At 39.7% G+C, this 19,777-nt stretch overlaps 2 protein-coding genes across 2 annotated transcripts; both read right to left on the reverse strand.

Annotated features, from left to right (window-relative positions):
• Window positions 1-710: 710 nt before the first annotated feature.
• Window positions 711-7,113, reverse strand: cunh5orf15 (chromosome unknown C5orf15 homolog). The gene is made up of 3 exons (XM_071461111.1): window positions 6,956-7,113; window positions 3,389-4,260; window positions 711-2,520 (listed from the first exon to the last, which is right to left on the reverse strand). Exons 1-3 carry the CDS (start codon window positions 7,068-7,070, stop codon window positions 2,386-2,388), a joined length of 1,122 nt encoding a protein of 373 aa, XP_071317212.1. The 5' UTR covers window positions 7,071-7,113; the 3' UTR covers window positions 711-2,385.
• A 1,458-nt stretch (window positions 7,114-8,571) lies between these two features.
• vdac1 (voltage-dependent anion channel 1) lies at window positions 8,572-18,068 on the reverse strand. Its single transcript, XM_071461112.1, has 9 exons — window positions 17,978-18,068; window positions 15,544-15,613; window positions 14,049-14,098; window positions 12,944-13,096; window positions 12,594-12,646; window positions 12,122-12,349; window positions 11,055-11,205; window positions 10,272-10,329; window positions 8,572-9,696 (listed from the first exon to the last, which is right to left on the reverse strand). The coding sequence occupies exons 2-9, from the start codon at window positions 15,608-15,610 to the stop codon at window positions 9,605-9,607; spliced, it is 852 nt and encodes a 283-aa protein (XP_071317213.1). The 5' UTR covers window positions 15,611-15,613; window positions 17,978-18,068; the 3' UTR covers window positions 8,572-9,604.
• Window positions 18,069-19,777: the final 1,709 nt, after the last annotated feature.

Here is a 19,777-nt window from a genome sequence, read left to right on the forward strand (position 1 = left end):
TATGACTCCACCACCATCATTCAATTTGTTAAAGGACGCAGCAGAAAATCTGACTCTAACACACGGGTTTGACTGATCCACTTATTCGTGTGTACACACTGCCTCCTTGTGGTGAAGTTACTTATTTTACCTTTTAGCTGCCCTGGTACTAGAGTCTGCCTCCGTCAGTTCATCTTAATTACTTGACAGCGTCAGATGAAAACTTACGATCATTCAACCTGTTGTGCTGCAGGAGTTTCTTTTTATTTCAGTTCATCATTAAGTATTAAGTTTAAGATCTCCATCTAATGTAAAGAGTGTGCTCTTCTGCAAAGTAGACTTTCACTTTTGCTAAATATAGATTTATGTGTTCTAAAATCTAAACACCCTTTCAACTGCTTTTAGCTCAATAAATATGTTATAACTTTTAACTGCAATGTCTCAGCTCAGTCTGGCTGATATAATGAAAGGATACAACCTCTGAGCCAAATTCGATCAAAGGAGATGAAAGTGAATATCTAGCAAGCAGTGTCCAGTCTAGTTAATGATGCCAACACAGATAAACTAGGCATTTACCACACAGAGAGGTGGATCATAGGAGATTCTGTAATAAATACTTTCTTGATCTGACTCAAAAAATCTGCCAGAAGAAGAGCATCTCAGATTTATCATTTGAGCTGGACAAACATGGAATCATCCACCATAAAAAAAATGAAAGATACAGCACAGACTCCTTACACAATTTGTGCTTTATTGACAAAAAAAAGAGATTGTACAGTTTCTACTGTTGATTGCAAGAGCAGTGTTGATCCATCATCTCTACACAGGACACCTCCCACACTTCATATTCTAGCTAGTATGACTGTATGGCACAGTGCAAATCGCATTATATATCTACCCACTGTGTACCTTGCATACATCCAAAACAGATGAAAACAACTGGCAGAAGGCGACAAGAGATTAGTATCAAATATGTGAATTTATGTGCCAGTTATGGCAAGTTAACTGAAGGCATGAGATGGCAACAGGCAGAAAAAGCGTGGCAGTGATGAACACGGAAGAGTGTCTAAATTTCTTCTGAACATAAAACAATCCACCAACTTTGACAGGAGGTAACAAAAAATGAAAGGTTCTGTGTGAGCAGGAGGGAACACAGCCATCACTTTTTGCCACAATGAAGACCATAAATGATTAATAGAGACTTCACCGAAGTCATAAAACAAAGAGGGCCAGCCCCAGGATTTCTGCATAGCAAAATCTGGGTAGTAGAAGTAGAAGAGATACCGTATAAGACAAGTTAAATATAAACTGATGAACAAGGAAAAAGTCTAGAAATAAAGGCTTCTCCCGTACAATATTAGTACATTTCAACCTGAACCATATACAGTATCTGTCATTATTTAAATGGCTTAAGCACATGAACATACCCCCCTGAAGAGTAGTCACATTCCTTGACTTAATGCTTAACGTGCAGCTTATTTTAATGTGTAAGTAAAGGTGTAATAGAAATTATAGGTGATGGTGAAAAAAAAAAAAGTCATCTGATTAATTTTATATGAAACGTTAAGGAATATCTCAGCTTTATATATGATATATATATAAAAATCAATTTGTCTTTTTTATATTGTACAGTAGTGTCCTTAGAGGAGATCTATGACACACATTTTGACATAAGTGTGGAACAGTTTTTGGAATGACTGCATATGTATATATATGTTTAAGTACCTGCTTCTCCTAGATTGCTCTTTTGTTTGCATACTTACACCTTTCACAATACATAAGTATGCATGACACAACAAGTGCTTTGAAAACAAATGCTTTGTGTGCCAATTCATATCTAGGAAACCTGCTCAGAGAGAAATCTATTATTAATCTTGGGGAAGATAATCCACTGTCATAATTAAGCATTATATTATGACTTAGAAGTTACATTAACATGTAATTCTTCCAACTATTAAATTGAGTATTACATTATATTAAGACTGTTTGCAAGAAGGAAAACAAAAATAGGTGTAAGAGGGACCATAATGCTGAAACTCTGGAAAGAATAAAGATAATTATAAGATCCCTAATAAACCACAATATTAATTCTTAATTTCCAAGAAGTTATTAATTTAGAAAAACAAATGAGAAATAACATTAAGATATAACAAATAAGGATTAAAAGATGAAGAGTAAAAATCTCTCTATGCAGACAACAAAAAAATCCTGAAAAAAAAAAAAAAAAAGGTTCAGGATTTTTCTAGGACACATCACCCCCTGCTGTCCAGCTGGTCATTAAAGCAAGAGAAAGCATCAATCAAGCTCCACGACAAAGCACAGCATCTCGACATTACAAGTGGCCAGGAAGGAAGGCCGATAGGCTCTGTCCAGGTCATATGGACATATCGGTCCTCTGAACGTGGATCAAAAAATGTAGTCTCGGGTCATCTTGAGGGACGGCATGGCTTCGTTGACGTTCTGGTCCAGACGGTGATACTCCACGTTGTTGCGGGAACAAAAGCTGTCCTTCCAGCGCCGACTCTGAGCCAGGAGGAAGATCTGAAAAGAAGGAAAAAGAAGCAAAATGCAGATAGAAATCAAATTAATGTGATTGATGTACAAGCGCTGATCAAGTTAAATTTCTTGGTTGACGGGGTAGCAGAAAAGATGAAAGACTACATAATTGGAATCCTTACTTCAGTTGTAAAACCCAATTTTACATGAGGCCAGTATAATATACATTATTGAACCTTCCTCTGCTGATTCGACAGAGAAAGAGCTTGTGTCTCCAGAAATAAAAAACCTGCATGTTCCTCACTAAAATACTGACCAATGCTACATGCTATGCTATGATCATATATTCTACAGTACACATGAAGAATAGAACAAACTACCAGGAGTTGTATTGAAAACCATTTATGAATGAAGGTTGTTGAACTGGGGATATCTCATGTTTCTGTCACATCTGGGGGTTTTTGTTTCATTGTAAAGAGCTCTTTTTGTACTGTAACGGTCAGGAAAATCCTCACAGTTTCACCACCAAATCTTAACTTTTACACTTACATAAAGCTGTGTGTTGCAATAAATGGAAACATACGAAGGTATTTCTGGCACTCAATTTTGTCGCACTGAAAGTGTAGTTCTAGATCCAAGATCTGATCAAGCCCCAAATTATGTAAATCTTTACCCAAAATGCAACAGTGTTTTATGCTTTTTGTAGGGATGTGTAGTGCTTCATTCTTCATCTATTAATCATATATATATATTTTTTTTTTGGTCAATTAATCATTTGTTTAGTGTTTGTGCATCTGAGATTACAATAACATGCCGTCTTCACAACTATAACATATTACTGCTGAGGTAATATCATCATCTCTGGCCTCTACATCCAGAGGATCTGCCCAGCTGCTGTCATGCCAACACTCACCTTCCTCTTGTTGTGATAGGTGATGTACACAATGGCCACCAGGAAAGCCAGGATGACCAGATGAAAGAAGAAGTGGGAGTCCTCATCGTCTGTGTTGTAGCGGTCTGCTCCCTTGTAAGGAGGCTCCTCGATCCTGTTTGACTGCTGCCTGTTGAAACTCTGGTCTTTACCATCGTCAGTGTCATTGTCAAATTCGTTGCCAGTGTTTACCGTGTTCTCAACGTCATCAATGTCCTCCCAGTTACCGTTGTCGCCGTCATCATCGTCATCGTCATCATCACCATCATCACCATCATCGTCTCTGATACCCTCTTCTCTGTAATTATCCAAATCACTGTTAAGTCCTGGTCCTTTGTCAGTGGTCTGAAGCAGGTCTGGTTCAGTGTACTGCACTGTGGACGGACTTTGTTCATTGGGGGGTTTGGAGTCAGGGCCAGGTTGCTCTGGCTCTTGCGTTACTGGTTTGGTTGGTTCAGGGGCTTTCACAGAAGTGGTGGCAGCTTCTGGAGTAGAGGCTGGAGTGGCTTCAGACACAGCAGGTTCATCTGTTGCCTTAACGCTGCCTGGATTAGCACGTGTTTCTTGGTCCACATTGCTGACAGGTTGTTGTGGCTGTTGATCAGCAGAGGTAGCAATGATGGAGACTTGATGACTGTTCCCATTGTCTTTAGATGTTGTTTCGATGGTGGTTGTGTCGCTGTCTTTAGGAGCCTCTGCTTCTGTTGTTATGGAGGCACTGACAGCAGGTGTTGCAGGGCTCTTGGGAGGTGTTACAGTTTCTGCACTCTGTTCAGGTGGCGAAGGCTGTGTGTCACTTGCTTGCTTGTTGACAGTGGTTTGATTCTGAGACGTAATTCCTCCCTGATTCCCTTCTGTCAGTTAAGATAAAATAACAATGCAAGACATATATATTGGGTTACAAAAATAAGGGTAACAAAATACTACTTAAAACCCCTAACATATCAACTTGAAATGTTTGCATGCTAATCAAATTATACATTTTCAATCAAGGAGGGGGACTTTACTAACCACTTTCTACGCTTTCATCTAAAGTAACATACTGATAACTCCATCACAGCGAGACAGTTTATTCATACCAATGCCAATTAAGGCATTCATGGTGTCATACTACCTGTGTGATCACATCATCACCTATGACTGGAGAGGTGAGCTTCCCCTCCTACTCAGAGACTGCCATCTGAAAAGGCCCTTGGGCAAGGCTGTTAACCCTCTAAGTGGACATTTGTACTGAACAGGAGTTTGGTTGTGTGGGATTGTGTGAAAACATTCATTCAGTCTCCGCTTGCCCTACTCCCATGACCACAGCCCATATTGAAACAACTGTGCTTTGAGACAACGTTTCTCATTTAAAACACAATGTGATGTGTTATTGCATACTATACCATGTTAAAAAGCTTTTGTCAGCCTACCATATACTTTGCTGTGATTCACTGAATTGAAGACATTTTATTACATGAAAGATCTTTTAACAGGAGCTTTGAAAATATGTCAGTGTTAGCTGGATTTTTCCATTTTGGAGCCCGTTTAAGTTTATAAAGGTTGGAGTGTAACTGACATAGTTTCATAAAAAATGAAATGAAATTTTTAAACTCAAGTATCTCCACAGCTAAATCAGTTCCTAACTCTGTCTATAAATGAAAGTTGAACTTATTCTAATGCATCTGGCCTTCCTAAATCAATGACGCCATTTAGCCAACACATGTCAACATTATTTCATCCTGTGGGATTAGGAGGCATTTCTTAGGATGGGGGGATAAGACTAGGGACTTGAAGCACAGAGTAAGACGTACCCACAAGAAGAAAGGGACCATTCATAGACATTGGCCATGGGCAGCATGAATAATCATGACTGAACAGGAGATCTTTGTAGCAGTAACAGTCACAGGCTTTGCTGCACGAAATGGCATGTAGAAAATTCAGCTTTTGAGACTAAGCAGGTGGGTCACACTTCACAAATGTCTCAATATTAATGATAAAGCATGTTTATAATATTTCTTTAAAACACCACTAAGGATCTTCCTCCACCCTAAACTTTTGCTTTTTTGGGTCTTGGGTCAGTTTTACTTAGATTAAATACATTTAATAATTGTATGATTTCAAAGAAATATTTAGCGAGTTAGTGGCAGATCAAGTTAAAGTCATCAAAACATACAAGAATAAAACCCAAAGGGATATCCATAGTATGATTATTTCTGATTTCATGAACCAACACCAACCATCAGAGTTTATGTTAAATGTAAGCTGACTATGTAACTTTGAAATGCTTCAAAATATGATGTGGTTTTAAGTCACTAAAAGCTGCAGTTACCATTGTAATTCCAGGCTTCAACAGATATTGTGAGATACTGTGTACGTTATACATACTTGCCTATCACACACATAAGGGTCTTTCATCTTCTTTGAAATAATTTCCAGAAAAAATAATCCATTAATCAACATTTCTGGTCCAAATTAAGAGTCTAAGTGTGCGTATTCTTGTGCATCACTGATTATCTCAATAATACGTCCAGAAATAAGCTGTTTGAGTGATACAATCGAAGTGATGACTTGGCACAGTCATATTATGAAGAGGAAATAAACCAGGGACGTTTTTTCCCATGGGAACACAATGCTGCAACTTGACAGCTGTCCCAAACAGGCCCTAACATGACATTCATTTGATAAGAATACGGAGAACAGTCCAAGAAATCAGCACTGCTGGCCCTGCCTTAACAGATTTGGGTAAACTACATACACCACACAGTCAAAGTTTAGCGGCATTGACAACAATTTTACAACCTTTACTGAGGCCCCAGTTCTTTGTTGGTAAACTTCTAAAGGATTTTCTTTAATGAGCAGTGTGGCTCCTGGACTGACAGGGGGGTTAATTAACAGCTCAGATATATGACAAGGACATCTGGACCAAATCACTCTAACTGACCACCACAAATCATTGCAGCTCAGGAGCCCCTGGGGCTGGAGGTATCACAAAGACCACAACAGACATCCATGTTAACCGGTCAAAGTAAGTGTATGTCTAGTACAGGTTTACGTTGGGTGTGACGTTTGAAAAGTTATTGATTTATTGACTGATGGTTTCAAGATTTTTGCTTTAGAGTTTATACAGTTATTTAACACACTATTATGTACAAATACACATTTAGAATCGAAATAAATGTCCACATAACATCTGAACAGACAGATGTTGACGTTAGTACGTTTCGACATTGTTTCAAATGACAATCTTGCGATGGAGCATTTTCTAAACAAGACGGAGTGTCACATTTGTTACGTATTCGGTTAATAATTTACTTGAAGTGTACTGTAATACTTTGATAAGGGGTTGGGCATGACAAATACTGTTTTATGTCGTTTCCGGGACATACAGGCTGCCTGTCATCGCCCTTCTCACCTGACACGGTGGTTGCTAGCATGACGTACTAGCCAACTAGCTACACAGACGTTAGCTACCTGACACTGGCTAGCTCGCTAACTAACTGCCCTGTTGGTTGGTTAAAAAAAAAAAAGCAGTCATCGTCTCAGATAGTTCACACATGTAAGACATACCTGTCGTAGTTATTGGAGATGAAAGGCAGCCGCTGGTCAACAGCTGGAGGAAAATTACCAAAGAAAGAGCACAAATATTTATTCTGCTTCGCCCCATCTTCCTGCATGTCGCCATGTTGATGTCCGTGTAACTAGAGAGGCGTGGTTTAGCATGGCTACATACACACTGGGCGTTTGGATAAGGTAACATACACTCACCAGATATAATGGCCAAACTTTTACAAGCTTATATTTACTTTGTAAAATTAAGTAAGCCGAATTCACTATCAACAGTTTCTCTTTGCAATGCACCCATGGATATACTCACAGCTGTCAGTAAATTTCTGTCATACCGAAGAAAACTTAAAAACCCGATTATTCTCCGGCCAGTTCCACAGTTATTGGTAGCTTCTTTTTCTATGATTTCTAAGCGAATTTATGGACGTTTCTTTACAATGGACTTCAGAGATCATGATACCCAAAAAAATCTAAAAATGTGTGTATTTAAGTTGCATGCCTTAATAACCTCCATCAACTGTCCCTCATTGTGCTTTCCTACAGTTTGAAAACCTCTCAAATATACCTTTCAGAGGTGAAGATTTATTACAATCCGCCCAATGAAAACTAATGCCGAGCAGGCGTAAAACCGCTTATTGTGGGAACATTGTGAGAGAATGACTGACTGTGATTCAGAGTTTTGCAAATTGGATGCAAGAGGTGTGAGTCTGACTAATGTCAGTTGTTCCTAAATGTGTTGTCATCCTCCACATAAACAGTTTCACTTCACTGGTATGTTGTATAACGTCAAGGCTGGACTACCAACCGGGCACAGCAGGCAGCTGCCGGGGAGCCCCAAAAGGCCCAGGTTTAGATCATTTGTTAGAAATTTGCGCTATGATGGGTTCTCCATCTTCCATCTAGTGGTTCTGCTCTTGTAGAGGGACTCTGTGTCAAAATCTAGTTTAAGACTTCACTGTTTTACTTTAAATTGTCCTTAATGGTTGTAAAGTTTCATTGATCTTTTTTTTTTTCTGTGTAATGTGGTTAACACACAGAAAACCTCAGACAAGCTAGTATTATCCTACTTCATCACAGAACATTGATCATTTTCATTATCAATTTGTCTGACAATAATCAATTGCTTGCTCAAAAAGCACTGTCAACACCAGTCGCAGATATAAAGCATATAATAATCCATTAAACGTAACCAGGTTTTACAGCATGGGTTACTGAGACCCCATGCAAAAATGCATCATTTTCTGTTTAGGGTTCTGAATGTCATCAGTTCAAAAATCATCGACACAACATTATGGTCCAGGACAAACCATAGCAGAGAACATCAAATCTAGATATCTAGGGAGTATTCAGAGTTCTCACTTCTATATTATTGTCAGGGGCTGTTCAATCACTTTTTAGTCTGCTTTCATGAAACCTTATTTCAGAAACACAAGTTAGACAAAGCAATGTTCAAAATCCATCGTCATGGCCTGAGTTTTTCACGCTTGATCTTGCTGGCAATTAAAATGCTTTTCAAATGTCTTCAGCTGTCACAGGCTTTTAAATAAACATGGGTTGGAGCTATAATCACGAGATGCCGGTCATATGACAAAAGACACAGGGACACATACAATCAGAAACTGGTTCAAGATATTCTTTATTTATTTCAGGGAATGACAATACTGTCAAGTACACTAAGCATGATTCCCATAACCAGTTGTGGAAGACTGCCATTTCCTGTCCACTGTATTTATTCTTTCCATTCTCCTTCAAAGAAATACTTATCCAGAGAGGTTCATCTGTGTGCGTGATAGGTTTCCTTTCGTTTGCTCGACCAGGAAGAATTGACAGGTCTTTGCCTTCGTAAGACTTAATAGGTGGATTCAACTATGCAAGACTGTCAATAAAATAATATTCTTTTTGCTATATGTAACAAAAGACATGATTCACACCAAATGCACAGACACAAAAGACAAGTGAGACGAAAATACAGAATGTACGCATTGGGATGTAGTGTCTCTTTGAGCTACTGACAGCCGCTTACATCAGGGACAACTAACCCTTCCCATTGTATAATATATCCAGACAAACACGAGAGCTCTCCAGTGCAAAAGTGATCAAATAAAATGATTTCACCACTACATGTTTTGAGTGGGGAGTGCTTACCGGTGCTATGCAACAGCACCATCTGGTGGTGTGATTACTCAACTGTACGCCAAGTGTGTCATGCCCTTTATGCATTTTGGGCTGAACTAGTTTTGATCTTCCCTTTTATCTGCATTGGAAAGCAGAGAGACACACAAATTAAAGCGTTGCGTATCAATGAATTGAAATGACAAAGAGTGAGGCCAACATGAATGTACTCGAGGCTACTTTTCCCTTGCAAGCTACACAATTCAAGATAAAACGTTCTGTTTACCGGTTGTAGTTTTGTTCTGAACTGGGCTCGTTATTTTGAAAATATAATGTTCCCTTAAAGTGGTCCTTTAAAAGTGGTAGATCGTCAGAAGAACGATTTAACCTTTATGCTGTCTCACTTCCAGCTGTAGCACGTCTAGGGGAAACAGGGGTTTTGTGAGGGCTAGCTAAATCAATAAAGGATTTGGATTTTTTATTTTTTGGTGGGGAATGCATGTGCGCTGGGAGGACTGAGAGTGCATCTGTCTGATCCTCCTACGCTTGGAACTCGAGGCCGAGACCAAGCTTGTGGCCACCAGCGTTAATGTTCTTGCCATCAAGGAGAGCGGAGAGTGTCAGCTTGATGCCTGCAGGAACAGACATATCAAGGATAAGTGATTCAGACAAGGACATTGTGTGTAAATGTATACATCATGTACAAGTCTGCAAACATTATGCAGGGTGCTTGCTGAACTATTCCATTCTTGACTGACTGAAGAACACACCTCTCCACTCCATCTTGTCACTTTCCCTCAAGCATTAAATTCAAAACCCTATTTTTATGTGATGTGTGTTGCTACTGTTGTTTACCCTTGTGGAAACTCAAGTTGTAATGCTGAGATTTACCCTTCACAGACATTCCGCAAAACTTTTAGTAACTGTTCTTTTTGCATTTGTGCAAAGCCAAAAAAAACTCTACAAGGAATCCATAATCTGATCAAGTGTATACCTCTGTCTAAAATTCAATTCAGTTATCAACGTAAATTAAAATAATCCACATACAGAACACATCTTAATCGCACTGCTCGGAATATGACTATTTTTAACTTTGAAAATCCTGGTTAAATGGCTTTTTTTTTTGTAATGTTGTGTAGTACTTCGTAAATGTTGAAACATTGTTGTCTTTGTTAACATGTTCAAGTTATTTACAGACTGCACTTACCTGGCTTCAGAGTCTGAGTGTAGCCCAGGCCAACAAGGCTTGAGTTGTTCACCTTGGCCTGTGTGAGAAGCACAGATAAAAAATAAAATAAAATCATACAAACCTCATATTACTAATAGATACATTTATCATGCCAATTGTGGATATTGCCTGCTCCAAGCTAAATGTCAACAAAAACTAACCTGTGACTCATTTTGAACTCTGAAACTGATACTGTGATTTAAAAGTGCCGCCACTAAAGCAGTTTCACTTCAAAATGGCATATTGGCTACGTTATTAACATGTTAATAATAGTTGTTAGAATACATATAATTACACTGACAAACAAAACAGCCATTCACACTAATTGGCTCTGCTGCAAGTGGGATTTAAGGACTAATGTGATAGGACTAAATTAGCCAGGGCCTTTCTGTAGCAGACTACTCCCGTTGGCTATTTTGGCTTAGATGAGGCTGCTCTCAACTAAGCGTGATGTGTTCACATTGACTTGGTTCGTCCTTCCAAGTTGGTCAACTAGGCAAAGACATCGACCCAGATATAAATAGGGCAAAATAACCAGTCATAGTGCATCTTAGTTCATATCAATGACACCAAGAATGTGTCTCTAAAGCAAGAGAGGAAAACCTGAACCAAAAAAAAAAAAAAAAAAAAACAAAAACATTAAAGGACCAGTTTCACTGGCTTCTGCACTGCATGACACTTGAGCGAACATGACAATCAAATTTTATAAACAGACTACACCACTACTACAATTACTAAGTCAGCAATTAAAGCAATACTCACAGAGAAGGATGCATCCGGATCAATCTGATACTTGGCAGCAATGCCAAAGCGGGTGTTGCTGTTTCCAGCAGTCCAGGCCAGATTGACAGCTGTCTCCAGCTGGTCATTCACCTTCTGGTAGATGGAGCCACCAAACTCAGTGCCATCATTTCTGAGGAAAAACAGCAGATTTGAATATACGCAAGTGTTTCCCTACAGCTTATATTTTCCTCTCGACTGGACAAATAATGCTTTTGTGTTTTGTAGACTAAGTATACCTTACTTGGTATTTTGCATGTCTGTTAAGGACCTCCTCAGATGGCTGCACTGACACTGATGTAAAGCCTACATTACACTTCAACTGACCTCACATCACCACCTCAGCTGTAGACTGAAACAGACAGGCTTGGCCAAGAACACAGCAGGAAACAAGACTAACACTGTGCCCTGTCCCTCCCTCTCTCTCCCTCCCTCTCTCTCACTGTCTGGCATTACCTCACTCCGCCATTTCACTGAAGCCCTTTATAACTGCCAACCATTCACTCCAATCTCACTTGCAATATAGCAAATCCCATCACCTGGGTGTAAAAATAACTACCAGGCACCTGGGTGAGTGGCAGACAGCCAAGCAGGCAACAAGTTAGAGTCCAGACAAGGACAAAAAAACAGCGTTGGAAGGCCTTAGTCTAGTCAAGGTCAATTGTCTGGACTCGCTTTTTAGCCTGTGACTGGGGTTCCACAGAAGTACCACAGAACAGAAACACTAACTTAGTATCAGTATCTGAAAAAACATGCATACACAAGGGTGTGTCTAGGTGCTTATTCAGCAATTTTTCAGTGCTGACTGATTTTATTTTTCCTCACCAGCTCAGCTTTAGAATTAAGCATCAGGACAGTATTCGGTCTCTGCTGCCTTAAATTTAAATGGACTACACCAAATCCACGGCACAGTGGTTATGGTGTGTCACACTGTTTATAAACCACAGAGTACAAAGATGAAGAGAACTGTTCAACTGTCCATTACTATGCGTAAAGGGAACCAGGCCAGCATTTTACTCGTGTCAGTCTGCTGCTTGATGTAATCTTACACATTCGTATGGAGCTGGAACTCGTCAGTCTTGTATCCAACCGCAAAGTTGCTCTGGGTGATCCTGTTCCTGCCAGCCTCGAAGGTCATCTGGTAGCCGGCCAGCCAGCCCTCGTAGCCCACCACTGCTGCACCATGGATGGCTGTACCATTGATGTCATAGTGAACGTCACAGCCAAGGTTGATGTGGTCACACTTGTAGCCGGTCTTCATCTTGCCACCCTTCTTGCTACAAGATGTAAGAGAGAGGGGACAGTTAATCAGTTGTTAATGTCTGTTACTAGTGATCTTTGCAATATGCCCTTTATTTATTTTCCCAAATGTAAAAGAGAAAATGGCCCATTAAAGGTAAAATAAGGCCATTGGACAGTTAGCACCAAAAAACATTTTGTAATAATCTAATGAATCCACTTATCTCTTGATTTTTTAATGAAATTAACTACAATTACAGGCTCTCATTCTGTGGTCTTTACCCAGTGTTTGGCGAGAAAGAGGAATCAAACGTCAACTTCAGCCCCTTAGCCAACTGTGGAAAAAGTAAGAAAGATTTTACAACGAGGCAAATAGCAGTACATCCACTGCAGAAAAGGTTACATGTTACTCCTCAGAGCTGTGACTAAAGAAATTTGGTTTTGAAGTTTATAGACATTTCTACAACTTAGTCTAAAACAACCTGTACACCTCTCAGACGTATTGTCATTATAATTTTTAAATTCTGTGGTCAACAGCAACGCAAATCAGATTTTTTTTTTTTTTTTTTTTTTTTAAATCACATTTAGTCAAAAAAAACATATATTTCCATTTTCTTGTGCCCAAGACCAACCTGGTCTTCAAGAGTGATCTCTGTTCCCAGGGTGTTGTCGGTGTTCCACTTCTCTGTGAAGGTCAGTCCATGTTCCGCCCACTTGTACTTGGTCTCCAGGGATCCAGCAACCTTGCTGGTCTCAGTGTTGGCAGAGCCTGTGCTGGTGAACTCCTGCAGATGATAGAAAAGGTGTCAGGGTCATAGAGACAGGTTAATGAACCAGGTCACGTTAAATTCATCTTATTGTGAAAGTCTTGTACCAAAATATATTTGCGTTATGTGTTTACATAGGGTTTTACACAGGGATGTTGTCCTGGAAACCTTCCACCAACATTGTGTCTGCAATCAACATCTAATATGACTAATTAACTAGAATGGCACTCAGTGGAGCCCATACCTCTCCCAAGGCCAAACATTTTCTTCCACCAGATCCAGATTACTGTGTAGATCTGCACCAGTGTTATGATAATGATATGATGATATGCTTGACTTTTTTTATATCAAGATCCATATATTACTTTCTGAGAAACTTGTTGAAAATGTTGAAAAATGCTCTGTCTCACAATGTTAAGGAAAGTGTTAAAATTCCTGGATCTGCCCCTTTAATCAGATCTGCCTAAATATTCTGTGGTTTCTTCCCTGGTCCATGCCCCATTCCCCAGCCAAGTTTGACGCAAATCAGTTCAGTAATGCATGATCAGTTGACAAACTAACAAACAAATAGACTCGGGTGAAAGCATAACCTCCTAGGTGGAAGTAATTAATCATGGAAATAATCCTTGAACCCTGGAACAGATTTTCAGGAAACTCAGTTGATAGACAGATCTTGAACAAATGAATGACTAACTAGGCTCTGGTGTTAAAGCCAATCTGGGATTTTTACCTGAGCTATTGAACTAGTGATAACTTGAAGAGAAAAAGAAAAAACCTGAAGATACATTTACAAGTTCAGAAAAGCAATTTGGTTACAACAAATGAAAACAACAAACATGGCAGCTTCAGTAAAATAAGGTCAAATAACCTGCCAGTTGATCATCAGCCAAGAGGCTCTTAAGCTATGATAGGACAGCTGCTGTCAGGGGTGGCAGCTCTGGTAATCTGATAATGACTGTCGACGACTTACCAGTCCATTCTCAGACTTTGTTTTCAAGTCCAGCTTGATGAGCCCGAAGCCTGAAACAGACAATATTTAACAAAAGATAAAAATGATGACAACACATATATTATCAATCCAATAATAACCACTCTGAAAGATGTCATTATTAGATGCCAATACTCATTACCATACAAAACCAAACCCCTTTATGTTAACACACATACAGATATTTCACAACTCATTAAATCAAGTCATTGATTGGTGTCTGTGAAATACCCGTCTATCAGCCTCCAGAGCATATTTAAAGTTATTTAAATCCATCAACTGATTGACGCAACCACACCTCACATGATATGATTCCTCACTCCTCCCAGCTTCCCCTTCACTAAACCCTCTAATGATTCAACCATCACTGTCCAACTTTCATCCAAAGCTGCTGTTCCCGACCAACGAAATGGTCACCAGCTGCACAACTACTCAACTATTCTCAATTCTGAGGCTTTTCTGTGAAGGTGATAGACTCAAAATGTTCTGCATGACTATCCCCTAAGCCTGCAGTAAAACTGCCAAACTTACTGAGGTTCAGGTGCACATGAATTAGGCTGCTCCACTAACTGTGAATTCGCTAGATATTAAGTGGACATTGTTCAGAAACCCTTGGAGCCTCACAGCTGTGTGTATACACAAAACACAGTTCGAGGACATGCGCTCTGACTGCGGGTTCTGTACTCCACCTCAACATGTGCTCAGCTAGTGGTAGGGCCATAGATGGTAAAGTAACTGGTTTTAATTGATTTCATTTGGCATTCTGGTGAACATTGCTTTCTATGCAGGGGCTGGATTTTAACACTCTCTAAGAGGAAGTGTTTCACTGGATCTTGCAAGAAATCTCCTTCATTACCTCACAGCACAATACAGAAAGAAGGTGCTGTTCTTCCAGAGAAAAGAATGATGAATCATAAATATTTCCCCAGTGGCAGAGGGTATAAAAAACAATGATTAACTTAAAAAAAAAAAATCAAAACACACCAGAACATCAACTGAAGAAGCTAATATGTGATGAAGTTTTCTTTGAAAAAAGTCTTGATTTACAGAGAAGCATTAGCACTAACAAGGTAATGCCCCAGGCAGCTGGTATATGCTGTGAAAACAGTTTTATTATGATTTCTGTGGCTCAGGAGGAGCTTTGCCAAGTCTTTATAGTTGTTTTACTATTAAACAAAGGCACGTGTGTACACACTACATAGTGCACTTTATTCTTGTGAAAAAGGTGAAGACTCTATCCACTTTTGTTTCTCAAAATCAATCTCTATGCAAGTCTGTGAAACTATAGCATTCACTATATTGTATGTCTTGTTCTGTACCAGAGGTCATCTCTCCAATTACACCAGGGCATCATTTTTTTTTTAATTTTTAGCATCTCAGAATCAACATGGCGGTGTTTTACTGGGATTCAAACCCCTTTCCTATTAATCATACTACTGTAAAAGTTGATACAAGTAAGTGAGGGTGACTGCCTTACCATATCCCTTGGTAAAAACATCCCTGGCAGACTTTCCAAGGTCAACGTAGGTGGGAGGTACAGCCATTATCTGCAAAGCAAAAGATGACGATCAAGGCTGAGACTAAGAAGAAGGGAGAAAGAAAAAAAATACAACAGCCATCACTGCTGTCGTCCCTCTGTGTCACAGCTTTAGGATAGTCGAGGCTCACTGTAACACAGCAACAGTCGACTGACAGATCAGATGTGATGTGCTTAGGCAGAGAGCAGTGCTGTTGAGAGGGGAAGGCAAAAGCATTTAGAGGTCACTGATGGATAGGAAAAGTACAAATCTGATGAAGTTATTGGTACATGAGCTACACACAGGAGCATGCACATTCCCTCAAGCTTGCATTCCTGAGAGTACAGAGGCCAACTTGTATACAGGCCCCACATTTGCAATTAGCTGTTCATTTCCAGTCTTTGGATTTTAAATATATGATAATGCATTAACTAATTCATCCCCCCTGTGTTCATCCAGTGTTTTTAATTAGTTTGCATTTTTGAGAGAGCAAAGGTCATCTTTGAAACTAGTCAAATATGACATTTTCAAGTGGAAGAGGCCAAGTTTAAAAAGGACAATGAGGGTCACAAACTGAAGCACAAAGCAGACACTTTGCCAACCCCCTAGATTGGCTGCTCTCGTGTATGTGTGCAACTCTTTGTCCTTCATTTTCCTGAACAGCCTGTTGTGCAAGACACATCTATTTCATCATTAGAATAAATGTAGATTCCATTTTTCAATAGCACAACAGTTATCAAGGTACAGTAGTTGCGCAGGCCTATTGATAACATACATGTTCATATTGATAGAAGATAGAACAGGAATGTGAGCAGTTTACCAGGTGAATAGAAACCTTAGGATGTACAATTTCTCAATTAACATTTCTTAATCCCAACAGCAGCAACTATTCTACAGTATTGCAATACGTCCCTGTACGATTGAATGTGGTATACTACTACAACGGTACAATTAAGCAATTACTCTCAAAATAAAAGTTAAGCACAAACACAATACACCTGAACTCAGTAATATTGGAAAGGCTTTAAAAAAAACACACATAGATATTCTATTAAAAAAAGCTGTAACCAGCAGATGCCTAGCTATGGGATTCTCTACTTCTACGACAAATCACCAACATTAGATCAGAAAATATTTCCTTCAGTGCACTCCTTGCTCAACATTCCCATCCAGTTCCCTCAAGCCTGTTTAAACAAGTTTATAAGCAGTCACACCTTTTATCAATAGCATTATATCCTCATTGACTCTTCCTTTGCCTTTGTCTGGGCCAGACATGTCCCACTGCACATATCACTTTATTTTGAAATTCTGAATTTTTTGAAACTGAAAATATCAGATCCGGCACAACAAATACATGTCTATCCCTGGCATGTTCCCATGTCCAGCTCTGTGCTCTCTGAACCACTCAGGATACCCCCCCCCCCCCCCCCCCCCCCCCCCATATGCAGAGACACATGTCACGTATCTGCAGTGCCTGTTAAAACACACAAATAGCTTGACAACTAAGCCATTCACCGAGTGCTTACACACACCAACAGTCTGCCAACACACCCCACTGAGTCTGAGTAGTTTTACGGCTGTCACACATGGACACAGGCAGAAAGGTCAGAGGCCCTAGAGCCTGCAAAGTCCTGTCACTGAGGACTGAGGTGTCCGAGGGTAAACTCTACATCTTTAAATACACCAGATGACTTTGAAAGAGGGCATCAACCCCACAGCATGATGGGGACCTTCCATGAAATGTTACTTAGCATCGAAGTTTTGGGAATCTATCGCTGTCCTTCAGCACCACCTTAGTTATAGTCCAATTCAGGAAGATTGAGTGGTCTGACAGACCTAAACCCGGTTTGAAGAGTCTAGTCTCCCTCGATAGTGAATACAACAGCGGTCACTTGACTCAGACAGAGTGGTTATCACGGCGGTGCGGGCAGCATCTCTCTGCCCTCGCCTGCTAACAGATTAGCATTAGCTAGCTATCAAGGTGGACGGCGTGCTAGTGTATCCCAGCTTTATGACAAGTTGACAGGCAGGGAGCCCGTAACGCTTCAAGGGGGCAAAAAACGAAAGTTATCTAAGTGTCCTCGTTATTTGCTACCTGTGTAACAGCTGACCACTGCCCGCCGCACTGTCAAATGACCGCGCCGCAAGACATTAGCCGACAAGCTAACTGCATTTGGTTTTGTTGAAGCGGCGGGCCTAGCATCTCTGCTGCACGTCGAGCTGCATCCAGCCCTGGTTTAAAAAAAAAAAAAAAAAAAAAAAAAAAAAATCAACGGATGAGACGGACATCTCCGGACCCCGAGGTCAGAATCCGCCGACCGATGGCAGCGACAGATATGTGGGGTAAGGAAAAAGTCAGCTGTGTTGCAGTTCAGTGTAAGATGCAAAGCTCACCTCTGTGTGTTCCAGTCCCGGCCGAGAAGGAAGGAGCTTGTCAACCTTACAAAGGGAGGAGAGAAGGAGGAGGTGGCGCGGCGTCACGTACGTCGACCAGCACGCAAGCAGCAGCATCACTTGTCATCGTCAAAGACACAACATTTGCTCAAACAACGAGATGGTTACCTGCCACTTTCCATACACAAAATACAATAAGCTTATAAAGCACGATTCATTGTAAATGGTGCTGCATCACAATACTAATCCAATAATATAGCCTCATGATATCAATAAATCTAATGAATAAAAAAACGGTCATTCTGCAAAATTAGTGCTTTGCTGATTCGACTTAGTGGTACCACAATATTTTTAATTTAAAAAATTTACTTAAAGATTTGAGGACTGCCTTCACCACTACAATACTTTGCAATCAACAATTTGATCGAATTCTACTTAGGCCAGTAAATCAGCTATAGTAAAAAAAAAATAAAAAATTAAAGGTTGTGTTCTGCAAGGCTGGAAAATAAAGAATAGCTTGTTTAGGTTAGAGGGGAAAAAAAGTCTGCTGTTTTCTCGTAGGCTCATTGTTCCTTCAGTATGGCTGTTTCCACAGTTGGCCAAATTATAGGAGTATAGAGGCCGTTTATAGCCCTACAAAGTAAATCGCTGTAGAAACATACAAAAAAACAGGCAGCATATAGCTATAATGAAATAAATACATTTACATTACGTTACATTTACATTCAGTCATTTGGCAGACGCTTTTATCCAAAAGTGTGGGGACAACACTAAAACTTAATAATATAGTGTAGGCTATACAAAATACTATAGTAATAATACAAAATATTTTATCACGCAAGCCACAATAATGAAAAAGTTATTTTATTTTCCACCCCTTCACCCTTTGCCACGAATCATTACACACGAAAACGGAAATGGTAAGACATGAACCCTCTTGTCTTGCTATATTCTCTCTGGTATGGGATGAGTCTTACTTTTACGCAGGCGCAGTTCACACCGACTGCACGCAACTCCCGTAGCATCACTGGAAAAAAACAGTCCCGTTATCAGCTGACTGGAGATCAGCTTTCCACACCTTCACCGCAAATCTCATCCCATCATGCAGTTCATACAAACCGTTCCGGGACAGGGAAGACACCTCAGCAGCTGTAATGTTACATCACATCTGGGCAGAACAGCGGAGGATGTTGACCCCTGCTGTTATATGACGAGTTTCACAACCTGTGACTACTACACAGCTTTGTCTACACTTTTACTTTCGACATTTCAGAGGCAAATAATGTAGCTGTGTGTGTGTGTGTGTGTGTGTGTGTGTGTGTATGTATAGAAAGAGAAATAACATAGCATAACATGGTACATAAAAATAAAATAAATTACAAAAATCTAAATTTTAAAAATCAAAATATTAAATGCTGCATAATGAGTATTTTACTAGTGATATGTTGACACTTTACTGATAATTCTCTTTTAAATCCTGGGCTTTTAGGAGATAGTAGCCTATTACTACTCTTGCTCAGGTAAAAGGTCTGAATGTCTTCCACCTTCCTGCTGGCCTACTTATAATATGAAGGTTACAAATGCGTTTAAGTAAATTTTTCCCCTGATGTAACTATTGAGAAAATGTTTGCAACTTACATATACAGCAAGTAATCGCAAGGAGGTGAACTAAACCAAAGCATGATTCCATAAGAATGGTTTTCATATGGTTTAATTTTATCACCCTGTTAAATCACCCTGCAGTGAGTGTCTCAGACTGAAATCATTACAAAAATATAATTCAAAAAGTGAGTGCACGAG

The sequence above is a fragment of the Trachinotus anak genome, unplaced genomic scaffold (genome assembly GCF_046630095.1).
Source record: "Trachinotus anak isolate AG129_WGS33_773 ecotype Australia unplaced genomic scaffold, CSIRO_AGI_Tana_v1 ptg000024l, whole genome shotgun sequence".
NCBI lineage: Eukaryota > Metazoa > Chordata > Actinopteri > Carangiformes > Carangidae > Trachinotus > Trachinotus anak.

Bases quoted from the DNA above. Each gene is read 5' to 3' on its own strand.
- cunh5orf15 (XM_071461111.1), bottom strand. From the start codon at position 7,070: ATGGCGACATGCAGGAAGATGGGGCGAAGCAGAATAAATATTTGTGCT. The intron at 4,261-6,955 runs GTATGTCTTACA...CTTAACTGACAG, and splicing joins ATCTCCAATAACTACGACAG to AAGGGAATCAGGGAGGAATT. The intron at 2,521-3,388 runs GTGAGTGTTGGC...CCTTCTTTTCAG, and splicing joins CCTATCACAACAAGAGGAAG to ATCTTCCTCCTGGCTCAGAG.
- vdac1 (XM_071461112.1), bottom strand. From the start codon at position 15,610: ATGGCTGTACCTCCCACCTACGTTGACCTTGGAAAGTCTGCCAGGGAT. The intron at 12,350-12,593 runs GTAAAGACCACA...TACATCTTGTAG, and splicing joins TCTTTCTCGCCAAACACTGG to CAAGAAGGGTGGCAAGATGA. The intron at 10,330-11,054 runs GTGAGTATTGCT...CTTCTCACACAG, and splicing joins ATCCGGATGCATCCTTCTCT to GCCAAGGTGAACAACTCAAG.